General features: G+C 45.9%; 1 protein-coding gene across 2 annotated transcripts in view; it reads right to left on the bottom strand.

Annotated features, from left to right (window-relative positions):
* The window catches only part of LOC139278296 (uncharacterized), a 402,549-nt gene that overhangs the window by 245,847 nt on the left and 143,078 nt on the right, over nucleotides 1-13,624 (bottom strand). The window contains exon 1 of one of the 2 annotated variants that reach the window (XM_070896943.1): nucleotides 730-1,017. The exons of the other annotated variant lie outside the window; for it this stretch is intronic. Within the exon in view, the coding sequence (XP_070753044.1) occupies nucleotides 730-778 (49 nt within the window). The 5' untranslated portion in view covers nucleotides 779-1,017. Of the gene's footprint in view, nucleotides 1-729; nucleotides 1,018-13,624 lie in introns of those variants that run through there. 2 annotated transcript variants of the gene reach the window in all.

Genomic DNA, 13,624 nt, shown 5'->3' with positions numbered 1-13,624 from the left:
GCTGGGGGGTGACGTCGGGAGGCATTGGGGTCTGACGGCTTCTCTGAAGGCCAGAGATCGATGGTGTGCCTTGATCCGTGCTGTTCGGGTCAACATCTGCAAGTAGAGGATGACATATCAGTCTGCAGGGTGGGGGCGTGGGAGGTGCTGGTCAAGTTGAGATGTGCGCCGTGCCATCTCACATTCTGCCAGCAAGGAGTTGCATCTCTACACGGTCACACCAATACTGGGCAACAAATTGTGCAGCAAACCACGAGTGTCTTAACAATGCATAAACTTTCATGCCATGAGCATGGCTCAGACCACAGATTAGTATAACCTTACCATGCTGTAGCACCGGATCTGCATCAACCATTGTGGTTGCAAGGCACGCTCACCCACCAATGCCAATGCATGTTCCTCCAGCCTGCTCAATTCAACCACCTCTGCTGGTCCCCTTCCCGTCCCATGCAGGCTTGCTGCCTTGGATATGTTTTTCTTCTGCACAAAGAAACATTGCAGCCTTTAGCCCCTTTGCTGATGCCCCCCTCCCCCCCACACACATCTGGCGCACAACCCTTTTGGCGTGGACAGGAGGAGACGAATACATTTTTTCTCACTCTTGCTGCTGCCACCAAATCGTTCCAATGTTTCCGGCATTGGGCCGCAACCCGCTCAACTTTGCCCATTGAAGACACGATCTCAGCGATCTCTCTCCAAATACGTCGGTATTGAGTGGTGGAGGCTTACCATGACTATCCCGGGTGAGGTCTTTGTACCTGCACTCCACCTCCGTCATGAGTTCCTCCAAATACTCCTCATTAAACTATGGAATTCTGGGCCTGGTTTTGCCAGTCTTCATTGCTGATTTATGGCCACTCATCGTCAATGATGAAACGAATGGCTGTTCAACAGTTTGTGTGTCTCAATTTCTCTGATTGCCCCCTCTGCAACTCAGACTGCCCCCTCTGCAACCTCCAACTCTCTCCTCTCCAACCTCCAACTCTCTCCTCTCAAATGCCAACTCTCTCCTCTCTCCTCTCTCCTCTCCCCTCTCCCACTCATAGGTGGAATAAAGTGGTGTGCCTTTATGCGCATGTGCAGTGCAACAATCAGCCTCAAACTGCCCCGAAATGATGACAAGTCGGAGGCAAAAAAACTACCAAAAACAACGCAAAGTCTCGCGCATGCGCATTGGAGGCCCTCTGAAGATCCCTGAGTGGCGAGGCCTCCAACTGCTGCACACTGATGACGCCGGCCGCTCACTCCCACTACCGCTCGGTGACTGCCAGTGCCTGCCGCTGCCGCCCACACAACGGAGCCGAAAGCATCTCCCGACGGGACCTGGCGGCAGCGGGTGCCAAAAAGATAGGTGTCGCCCGGAGGCCGCTGAGAAATGGGTGGCAACCAAATTCGGCCCCTAAAGTTTACATGGACATTAGTTACACTTTGCATTTGTAAATGTAATCGATTATCATTTTTAGCAGATATATAGTTGTAATTTTTCTGTAACTATTCCATCTCACCCTCTGGACTAATTTTATAAAACAGAGCATATTGAAAGCATGCCTGCAGTAAATCTTCAGTTAAAGATCAATTATTTTCACATTTACTGTGTCAACTCTTAGCACACTACATGTGGCCTGACCCAGATAATTAAATGATCCTTTTCTAATTTGTACATTGTACATTCTGTTTCTTCAGGCCTGTATTTAAAATGTAGCACCCAGTCTAATTTTTCTGTCTTTTTTATTGTAACACTGAACCAATAATTATGGTTTGTTAGAAATTACATCCCTAATTGTTCTCCCACAAGACCTATTGTTTCCATACATCCTGCTTTAGGTAGGAACTTGAGAATAAGGACAGTGCAGAGTGTGAACAACCCACAAATAAATCACTAATGCCTTTCTGTGATCAGCCAATGGAAAGTGCAGTTGTAGCAGGGAAAGATAAGCATGACAAATGAGACTACTAAATTTAAGTGGCAACCAGCTCCAGGTCTACGGGCAAACTCAAGGTAGACCAGAAAATGAAATGCATTCAAATTTGTTCAATTCAGCCAAACTGAAGCAGAACCTCTTATTGAACTTCATTTGAGGATATCCTTACAAAATGTACTATTAGAACCCAAAGAAAACAATATTTTTTTACGGTACAGTAGCCTTACTACCTTTAGATATAATCGATAAATCAACTTTAGGTTGAAGTCAAAATGCCTTCACAGTACTGGTTCTAATGACCATGGTGATTCAAAGCTGCATACATAGCAGTGTCACCACTGGATATATATTACCCTATCAATATAACAAGATCATTAAAGACAATGAAGATGAGTTGTTGAGGGAAATTCAACAATTTATCAATATATATTAATATATATGGGCCGTTACAGGGGTAGTGGGGCCTCAGGTGTAAGGGGGAAGCTCTCAATATTTCCCCCTCATCTAAATAATTATGCAACGCCTCCAGCAAAGATTGGACCATGGATTAGGTTTGGGTGCGCTAAGTGGACAGGATATCCAGTGCAGCAGCGCAAAAGAATATTCCACAGCTGGCAGCTACTGGCCGCAGGAGATGAATGGCCGTACATGCATGGTGCCTGGGGTGAAGGTCAGCGCATGGTGGCAATAGATTTCATGCATCAGTTCATTGAGAACATTATACATTGTTCTGGGAAGAGTGTGTGGGGGTTGGGTAGGGGGTGGATGTTTACGTGAAATGATTCTCCAGTAAATTAATTCGGATTGTGGCTGCTGATCCCGTGGAGCTAGCAATTCCTCAGTTTTGGTGTCACTCTCTGTCTTCTTTCTGACCCTTCTCTTGCTAAATTCTGCATAGTGATTTCTCCTCTGATAGCATACAGCGCACTACTTTAATTTTGAAGACATTGGCCTGGAATTTGTGGTCCCGATGACGGCGAACTGGCGGCGTTCGTTGTCATTTTGCCTTTGAAACTGACCGCAACCTCAGGATTTAGCGCCATGTGCAGCCTAATGTGGAAATCCTGAAATTGCGGTCTGGCATTTACTGTACCTCCACAGGCTGTCCCCTCCCCCCGCCCCCCATGCCGAACCAGCGATCAATGAAATCACTTAAATCAGGGAAACTAATGAAAACTTCTACTCCTCTGCAGTAAGTATGCTGCTAAATACTCCATTAAAAGTTAGACCCAAAGTGATTAGGTGTAACTGGAGTTTGAACAGCATATTGACTTCTAAACAAAGGTTAGGGCCCCGAAAAAACTAATTTTTATATTTTGCAGAATCAAATTTAACCATTTTAATAAAAATTTATCCATTTTAATTTTTAAAATAATTTTTAAAGAAGTTTGCCCATCTTTATTTCAGGGGTGCCTTTTCCCCATGTGAGAACCCCAATCTTTGTTTTGCTCTCTCTAACATTTTTTAAAAGTTAGAATTTTAGGCGCTTACCTGCTTCTTGGTTCGCTGTCTGTGAGAATTTTGCGTTTTGATTGGCTGCTTAGTCAGCTTGTTGACTTTACAATAGCTCTTCGCTGGGAATCCCAATTAACTTCCATTGATTTCAACTACCCATTGGAAAACGCAAAATTTTCGACAGAGATCGCGAGATCTTTGCATGAAACTTACTTCAGGGCAATGGTGAACGCCTTTGCTTCGCTACTGACCTCAATTTCCGGGCCAATCCCAGATCTATCTTTGTTTCAGCATGCTGAAGGTTAAGTGCCTGAATGACTGGGATGGATTTAATTGACTTTTCAAAACAAGTGATAGCTTGTGTGAGCCTTCCTGTTTGTTCATCCTAACTTTACACATCTTTGATCCCACAACAATCAATGGTAACAATTGATGTTGCAGGCATGCCCTGTCCAGAGAGATTTGTCTTTTGGAAACCTGAACACATTTTGAACTCTGAATTCTGGAAGTGAAACTAATTCTCAATTAATGTTTCCCAAGTTGTTTGAAAAAATTTTTGATCCCATGGAAATAAATTTTTAAGTATGTAAGAATCCTGTTTTATTGGCAGAAAGGCTTTACCTGTGGCAAAGATTCATGCTGTGGACGTTTATTTTCAAATGATAAGGTACGTTTTATTGTGTTCCTAACACAGTTGAGACCGAACACAGGGAGGTTAAAGTAACAGTGACCTCAGTCTTTATTAAGACACTTCAGAGTGAGGAACAGGCCTTAGGGGCTGGCTTATATACAGTGCTCCCATGGGATGCTGGGATGGCAAAAACATGGGAGTGCATGCTTTACAGATACACAACATCACTCCCCCCCAAAGTCAAAGTGAAAATATTTACAAGGTGAAGTGGTCGGGAGCCTTTCTTTCCATGGTGGACTGCCTCGGTACGAATGTCTGTTCTGGTGTGTTGGCTGTGTCCTCGCTGGGCTGGCGTGTTGTTGGCCCTGCAGGGCTGCTAGGTGATCCTGGCCTTGCTGGGCTGTTGGGCGCGATGGGTTCGATTTCCTGGTCCGGAGTGATGTCGTTGATCCTTTGAGTGTGTGTTGTGGGCTCGAGAAAGGTGGTGTCTGCTGTGGGTTGTTCAGGGCAGTCGGTGAACTGCAGCCTCGTTTGGTCAAGGTGCTTTCTGCAAATTTGTCCATTGTCTAGTTTGGCTACAAACACCCTACTCCCTTCTTTAGCTATCACCGTGCCCACGATCCACTTAGGACCATGTCCATAGTTTAGCACATATACAGGGTCATTCAGATCAATTTCTTGTGACACAGTGGCGCGACCATCTTACATTTTGTTGCTGCCGCTTGCTCTCTACCTGATCACGCAGGTTGGGGTGAACCAGCGAGAGTCTGGTTTTAAATGTCCTTTTCATGAGTAGCTCAGCCGAGGGCACCCCTGTGAGCGAGTAGGGTCTAGTGCGGTAGCTGAGCAGTACTCGGGACAGGCGGGTTTGGAGTGAGTCTTCTGTGACTCGTTTAAGGCTCTGTTTGATGGTTTGTACTACCCGCTCTGCCTGCCTATTGGAGGCTGGTTTGAATAGGGCCGAGGTGACATGTTTGATCCCATTGCGGGTCATGAATTCTTTAAATTCGACACTGGTGAAACGTGGCCCGTTGTCACTGACCAGTATGTCAGGCAGGCCATGGATGGCAAACATGGCCCTTTGGCTTTCAATGGTGGCGGTGGTGGTGCTCCCCGACATTATTTCACATTCAATCCAGTTTGAAAAAGCATCCACCACCACCAGGAACATTTTACCGAGAAACGGGCCCGCATAGTCGACATGGATCCTCGATCATGGTCTGGAGGGCCAGGACCACAAACTTAGTGGTGCCTCTCTGGGCGCGTTGCTCAACTGAGTACACACGCTGCATTGTCGTACACAGGACTCTAAGTCAGAGTCAATACCGGGCCACCACAGGTGGGATCTTGCTATCGCTTTCATCATTACTATACCCGGGTTTGTGGTGTGGAGATCCGCAATAAATGTCTCCCTGTCCTTTTTGGGTAGCACTACGCGGTTACCCCACAACAGGCAGTCTGCCTGAATGGACAGCTCGTCCTTTCGCCGCTAAAACGGCTTGATTAGCTCTTGCATTTCAATGGGGATGCTGGCCCAACTCCCATGCAGTACACAGTTTTTTTTACTAGGGACAGCAGAGGATCTTGGCTGGTCCAAGTCCTAATCTTGCGGGCCGTGACAGGTGATTTATCATTTTCAAATGCTTCCATGACCATCAACAAGTCTGCGGGCTGCGCCACCATCAACAAGTTTGCAGGCTGCGCCATTTCCACCCCCATGGTGAGCAATGGTAGCCGACTGAGAGCATCCGCTTGGCCTGTGGCGGATGGTATAGTTATACGCTGATAGCGCGAGTGCCCACCTTTGTATGCGGGCTGAGGCATTAATATTTATCCCCTAGTTTTCAGCGAACAGGGATATGAGGGACTTTTGATCGGTTTCCAGCTCAAATTTGAGGCCAAACAGGTACTGATACATTTTCTTTACCCCGAGCACACACGCTAATGCCTCTTTCTCAATCATGCTGTAGGCCCTCTCGGAGGCATAGGCGACAGGTTGCAACTTCTCCGCAATGTCAGCTTGTTGTAATACACACCCGATTCCGTACGACAATGCATCACATGCTAGCACAAGTCTTTTACATGGGTTATACAACACAAGCAGCTTGTTGGAGCATAAAATGTTTCTGGCTTTCTCAAAAGCAATCACTTGTTTTTTTCCCCATACCCAGTTCTCACCTTTACTCAATAACACATGTAGGGGCTCTAAGAGGGTGCTTAACCCTGGTAAGAAGTTAACAAAATAGCTGAGGAGTCCCAGGAACGACCACAGCTCCGTGACGTTCTGTGGCCTGGGCGCGTTCCTGATAGGCTCTGTCTTGGCGTCTGCGGGTTGAATGCCATCCGCCGCGATCTTTCTCCCCACTTCTGTTGCCATGGAAACACATTTCGACCTCTTCAGCCGCAGCCCTACACGATCCAGTCGCTGGAGGACCTCCTACAGGTTTTGTAGGTGCTCGACGGTGTCCCGACCCGTGACCAATATGTCGTCCTGAAAAACCGTCGTGCATGGTACCGACTTGAGTAGGGTCTCCATGTTTCTCTGGAAGATTACTGCAGCCAACCGAATTGCAAACGGGCATCTGTTGTAGATGAACAGTCCCTTGTGCATGTTGATGCAGTTGAGGCCCTTCAAAGACTCCTCTAGTTCCTGCGTCATGTAGGCCGAAGTCAGGTCAAGCTTGGTGAACGTCTTGTCTCCTGCCAACGTCGCAAATAGGTCGTCTGCCTTAGGTAGTGGATATTGGTCCTGTAGCGAGAAACGATTAATAGTTACTTTATAATCGCCGCAAATCCTGACCGTGCCATCACTTTTGAGTACTGGAACAATCGAGCTGGCCCACTCGCTGAATTCCACTGGGGAGATGATGCTCTCGCATTGCAGCCTGTCCAGCTCGATTTCCATTCTCTCCCTCATCATGTGAGGTACCGCTCGCGCCTTGTGGTGAATGGGTCGTGCCTCTGGGACCAAGTGGATCCACACCTTCACCCGGGAAAAGTTTCCAATGCCTGGCTCAAAAAGGGAAGGAAATTTGTTAAGAACCTGGGTACATGAGGCCTCATCGACATGTGATAGCGCTCGTATGTCATCCCAGTTCCAACGAATTTTGCCCAGCCAGCTCCTTCTGAGCAGTGTGGGACCATCGCCTGGGACAATCCAGAGTGGCAGTTCATGCAGCATGCCCTTGTAGGTGACCTTGACCATGGCGCTGCCCAGGATAGTGATGAGCTCTTTGGTGTACGTTCTCAGTTTCATGTGGATGGGGCTCAGGGCTGGTCTGAGCGCCTTGTTGCACCACAGCCTTTCAAACATCTTTTTACTCATGATGGATTGGCTAGCGCCAGTGTCCAGTTCCATGTCTATGGGTAAGCCATTCAATTTTACATTTAGCATTATAGGTGGACATTTCGTCGAAAATGTGTGCACTCCGTGTACTTCAGCATCTGCCTCCTCTCTCTGAGGCTCGAAATTGCTTTGATCCACCATGGACCGATCTTCCTCTGCCACGTGGTGGTTAGCAGGTTTTGCAGAGCTTGCAGCTCGTCTGCAAGCTCGTTGGAGGTGCCCCATTGTTCCACAGCTCTTGCAAACATACCCTTGAAGCAGCATGAATAGGCTGAATGGAAGCCTCCACAACGCCAACAAGGTGTGAATTGCCTTGCATTCATCCTCTGTTGCGGACTCTGAGTCATCTGGGTCACCTGAGGCCTGCTGGCAGTTGCAGACTCGTGGTTTCTACCCTGTACATTTCTGCTCGCAAACACAGTTTCAGTTAATTTATGAACATTGCTCGCACTTGTGTGCTGACAGATTTGTTTGGTGTTATCACTGATGGACATAAACGCCTGTGCTATCGCAATGGCCTTACTGAGGATCAGTGTCTCTACAGTCAAAAGTTTTCGTAGGATGGTCTCGTGCCCAATGGTCAGTACAAAACAGTCTCTGAGCATCTGCTTCAGGTAGCCATCAAACTCACATTGTCCTGCAAGTCGCCTTAGCTCGGCGACGTAGCTTGCCACTTCCTGACCTTCAGATCGCTGGCACGTGTAGAACCGATACCTCGCCATCAGCACGCTCTCCCTCGGGTTAAGATGCTCCCGAACCAGTGTACACTGCTCCTCATACGACTTATCTGTGGGTTTCACCGGAGCCAGAAGATTCTTCATGAGGCTGTAGGTCGGTGTCCCGCAGACCGCGAGGAAGACCGCTCTCCTTTTTGCAGCGCTTCCTTCTCCATCCAGCTTGTTGGCTACAAAGTACTGGTCTAGCCGTTCGACATAGGCTTCCCAGTCCTCACCCTCCGAGAACTTCTCCAGGATGCCCACGGTTTGCTGCAGCTTTGCATTGGATTCGTATACTCGTCACCAGTTATTGTGTTCCTAACACAGTTGAGACTGAACATAGGGAGGTTAAAGTAACAGTGACCTCAGTCTTTATTAAGACACTCCAGAGTGAGGAACATGCCTTAGAGGCCGGCTTATATACAGTGCTCCCAAGTGATGCTGGGATGGCGGAAACATGGGAGTGCATGCTTTACAGATACACAACACTTTTGATAGCTGAAAATTCTTCTAAACATGCTTTGATCATGTTTGTATTTACGCATGGCTTTGTCTATGTAAGATTTTTTTTGAGTATGATGGTATTTGACTTGAAATGGATTTCAAACATTATTCTGTGTAATGGATTTCCTATCAATTTGAGCTCCCTTACTATCACTTAGCTTCCTAGCTACAAAGAGTAGCTTATCAGTTTACCAACCCCACAATAAAATACTAGGATATTAGGGATGGATGGAGAAATTGTCCAGTTTATTCATCCACCTAACAAATCCTAATTGCAGGCCATTATGTTGATTTTTATTGTAACGTGAAGGTCGACATATAATTACAGCATTAAGATACATCACGTTAAAAAGCCATCATAATTAAAATCAATTCTAAAATCAATGATAATTATCTGTACAAACACTTGTGTATCACATTCTCACTTAGATCTATGACAACTTCAAAAATATACAGCATCAGTCTTTATATTCACAAGTGTCAAGTTTTTAGAGCAGTTTTTTTGATAATTATCAAATAAATTGCCAACAGAATTTATCGCAAAATAATTGTCAGGAATTAGTTAATAATGCCTGATAAGATTGCTGAGTAACAACAATCATATGAATTAATTATGAAAAATAATTAAGTATGTTCAGAATGAAGTAAAATGTCAGGAGTCATGTTACAGACTATAAGCAAGAGTGTGCTCTGAGAATCTTCATGACTGAAAGAACACAGATTATGTAGCAGTGCTGGAAGCTGTATTTTATTCGTCATCATTTTTCGGCTCTGGTTTAACAACACGACTGAGGGTTGCGGGTGGCAGACAGGTTTTGTAGCAAGCTGATGTATAACTATACAGTCTTCAATCACGGTTTTGCACCTGCAAATCCCATGCAGAGCAACTTATTATTCAGGCTAGATTGTCACGAAATGCAGAGAGTGAAGACCAATGGAAGTGAAAATTGTTTGTAAAATTTCTCGTGGCAAGTTACAGAGTAGCATAGAAAGAAGCCTCAAAGCAGATTGGTCACTTGGCCTCTGGACCAGAGTTTAGCAAAAACACTTACACAATGCTTGACACAACTTCCTGATGGCCATTAACATCTGTGCTGTAGCACAGTTAGTGCAACTGAAATACAACTTAATTTTTTTCATCGTAATACAGCTTCTGCCAAAATTACTACCAATATGTATTCTACCCTGTTTCTGAGCACTAGTGATCGGAATTACCGTGGAGTTGGGGGGGGGGGGCGGTGCGGGCGGAGGCAAGAGAGTCATAGACAGTAATACCATCTTTGATGAGTAATTAGATCAAAGTCACCACCACAACAACATTGCAGGAAATCCCATTCTGAGATTCTGTCTGTGGTCAAAATTCCAAACATGCATGGCAGAATCAAAAATCATCCATTACTTCATGGGGGAAAGTATCACTTGTATCCCCGATGAGCAGAAAGTTCAACCGACGGGTATTAAAATTTATCTCCAAGGAAAATGGTAACTCACTCGATGCGTGAAAGGCAGATTCCTAATGTGAAGTACAGTATTGGTGCAGGTAGAACAAATGTTTCAAGGGCAACTTATTATATGTCTTGCTAATAGTTTGAGTGCTGAATTAATAATATAAGTAGCTTTGAAGTATTAGTGATGTACCAGTTGGTATTCGTTCAACAGGTCAGAATGGACTTTTGTGACAAATCTCTCTGATCATCAGTATCTCTACATATACAAAGCCCTGGTTAGAAAAAAGATGGAGTACTGCGAGCTGTTCTGGGCACCACATCTTAGGAAGGATATATTGGCCTTGGAGGAGTGCAGTGTAGATATACCAGAATGATACCTAGACTCCAAGGGTTAAATTATGAGGAGAGATTACACAAACTAGGGTTGTATTCCCTGGAATTTAGACAGGTAAGGGGTGATTGGATCGAAGTTTTCAAAATATTAAGGGGACATTTTAAGGTAGACAGAGATAAACTATTTCTCCTAGTTGGGGCGGCTAGCATTGGGGTCATGGTCTAAAATATTAGCCAAGCCTTTCAGGAGTGAAGTTAGGAAACACTTCTGCATGCAAAAGGTGGTAGAAATGTTGAACTCTCTTCTGCAAAAGGCAATTGATGCTCGGTCAAATATTACTTTTAAATCTGAAATTGATAGATTTTTGTTAACCAAAGGTATTAATGGATATGGGGCAAAGACGGGTATATGGAATTAGGTTGCAGATCAACCATGATCTCAATGAATGGTGAAACAGATTTGAGGGTCTAAATGGCCTACTCCTGTTTCTATGTAAATGTTCTGATTGGGGAATGTGTGGCTCAATTGAGTCTTCTTTGTATTGGGGGAAGGTGATAGACAGGCTCTCTTCAAGGTGAATCATTTCATTGGCTAATGGTGTTTATGTCTGAATTGGTAATCTTGCCTAACAAATGATGGTAGATGCCGAGTCCACCTAGTTGATTGGCAAAGTTCACTGGGCTACCCATTAGCTGCTATCTGATTGCAAATGACAAGCCGTTATTTGTATTGCCAGCTACCCGGGAAGGCACGCCCAATAAAGGAGTGTTGCCTTTTTCTAAATATATGAAAATTGAATTAGGAAACCTCACAGGCAGCCTTTGTGTCTTTGAATTCTATTTTGATGGATAGTTTTAATTAATTCTGGAAATACTTCTTTTCATTTTCTGTTCCAGCCTGGATTAAAGGGGAGAGAGATATATAACCCCTTGCTGACTTGTCAGTTCCCTCCTTGCTGTAGGACTGGAGTACTTCCCTCATGTAAAACTTGACACTGAAGAAAGCTGCTAATTTATTTTAAGCCTTTATTGTTTTGAAATTGTTTTGGTGAGAAATCAACAATGATAATTTCTGCAGGGGTTCTTCCGATCTCCAACCATAACTTCAGCAGAAACCCCAGAGAAACGACGAAACCATAACCCCCATGTGAATTCAACCCCACAGTATCCTCTTACTGTATTCATTCTGCAGATGAATCCATTTTTCTTCTGTATTATTTTGGTCTGTTAATAGAAACTAATGAGTAGTTTTTATTCTGAGTGGCTGGTCTGTCCAAGTGGTTCATTTCCACAAATTTCAGAGAGGTTAGAGGAGTAACCAGGGCAACCCATACTTCTTCCAGTGTACATATTAAATGGTAAAAAGTGTTTCATTGTTTGCCCTGCCACACAACTGGCCAGAATTTTCCCCAGGTAGGCAGGTTGGGGGTGGGCAGGAAACCTGGGATGCCAGGTTTTCCGCCATCCCTGCCGACTTTAACAGCAGGGCCTGATTTGAATGTGAGACCAGGGATTGCTGCCTGTAGCCAGCTAGATAGAGAGGCTGGCTGGCTGACTGCGGGTGAATAAGCCTCAGAAGCGAGGGTCCGGTCCAGTGGAGTTATTGCAGGAAGGGTGGATCGGCAATCGGCAGGGGTCGGGGATCGGGAGGGGGGAGTGAGCATCGGTAGAGGTCGGGAATCGCAGGGGGAATGAAGAGAGCATCAGCAGTGGTTGGGGATTGGGGGAGGGAATTCGGCCAGGGATAGCGGGGGGCGCGGGGGAGAGGATCAGGGCCAGCCACCATAAGATCGTGGCCGGCCTCATCGTCATCGTTCGTGGCCAGGGGGGGGTGGCGCAGTGGTGGGGGGATCTGGTCAGATGATCGAAGGCATGGGAGATGAGGTTCCGATCGCTGGGGGTTGGGGTGGGGGGGGGGGGTAGGTATGGTCGGGACCCTGGATCCAGGAAGTAGATATAATGCCATTTACCTCCTGGATGCAGTAGTGTCCGCCTCTGTTTAACTGCCGGGTTTCATGAATTGTGTGAAATCTGTCCATAAGCAATTAAACGCAAAATGAATGGGTAAGAAGAGGATTCCAACCTTATTACAATATTTAAATTGAGGTAATGCCCCCTGGGAGTGGATTGGTTGCCCACCACCTCAGCCTTGCTCCTGTCTTATCTCCAGTAAAACTGGAAGTGGGCAGGATCCGGTTGGGAATCCCATTTTTAACACTTTAACTGCCCCCCACTCCAAAGCCACACCTTTTATTAGGGGAAAATTCAGGCAAGTGTGTCTTAAAGTGTCATCATTTCACATTTCAGGTCATAAGGAGATAGGGTCTGTTTGTAGAAATGAATTATTGCAGTCAGCATGCGTAAAAAAGAATTCTGCGTGAGAGTCCAAAAGATAAAAAGGTGTACACCTCATAGCGCTCATTCACAGCCAGTGAAAATCAACTCCACTGGAGAAATTAGTGCTGAGTGATACTGGTAATTACTGAAGGGCCCAGTAGGAAACTCTGCTTTGCTCTGATGAAGGATCGGACACACTTGAGAGAACTCATAATTGGATTAAAATTCATTGGGCTCAATTTTCCCTGAAGCTTTTTTTTGCCGTACTTGAAGAGTTACGGCCTTTTACTTGGGGCCCAAGTACGTAAAAAAAAATGTTCCAAGTTTCCCCGTTTGATTTCTTCATTTTGGTGCAGCCTAGCCTGTCCTTTAATTTTGGGGGTGGAGCCTTGATCTGCGCCAAAAAAATCGGGTTGCCATGGTAACCATGGACACAAAGCGGGCTGAGGCTGGAAAGTGAAACATACATTAAACATTGCAGCAACTTCACAAGCACAAATACATTACAGCAACGTATCTCCATTAAATTATTAATGTGTTCCCCCCCCCCCCCCCCCCCCCCGATGCCGGTGCTGATCCTCGCTCCTATCCCAGGCCGAAGCGCCTCCTGGTCCGCTATCCCGTATGTAGCCCTGGCCGAGTGGTCTCCCGGTCCTTTCCCCCGCACCTAACTATACCCGAAAAGCTTCCCCCCCCCACCTCTCTTACCTCTCCTGCTACTTGTCCGGGCATCTGCTGCACTTGTCCTGGGACATTGGAACTAGTTCTGGGGGAGGTGGGACCAGTACAAACCAGACGGTCTGCACCTGGGCAGGACCGGAACCAATGTCCTCGAGGGAGTGTTTGCTAGTGCTGTTTGGGAGGAGTTAAACTAATATGGCAGGGGGATGGGAACCTATGCAGGGAGACAGAGGGGAATAAAATGCTGACAG

Source organism: Pristiophorus japonicus, chromosome 13, assembly GCF_044704955.1.
Source record: "Pristiophorus japonicus isolate sPriJap1 chromosome 13, sPriJap1.hap1, whole genome shotgun sequence".
Taxonomy (NCBI): domain Eukaryota; kingdom Metazoa; phylum Chordata; class Chondrichthyes; family Pristiophoridae; genus Pristiophorus; species Pristiophorus japonicus.
Note: the sequence above shows the minus strand (reverse complement) of the source record. Positions and strands in the feature narration are given on the sequence as shown.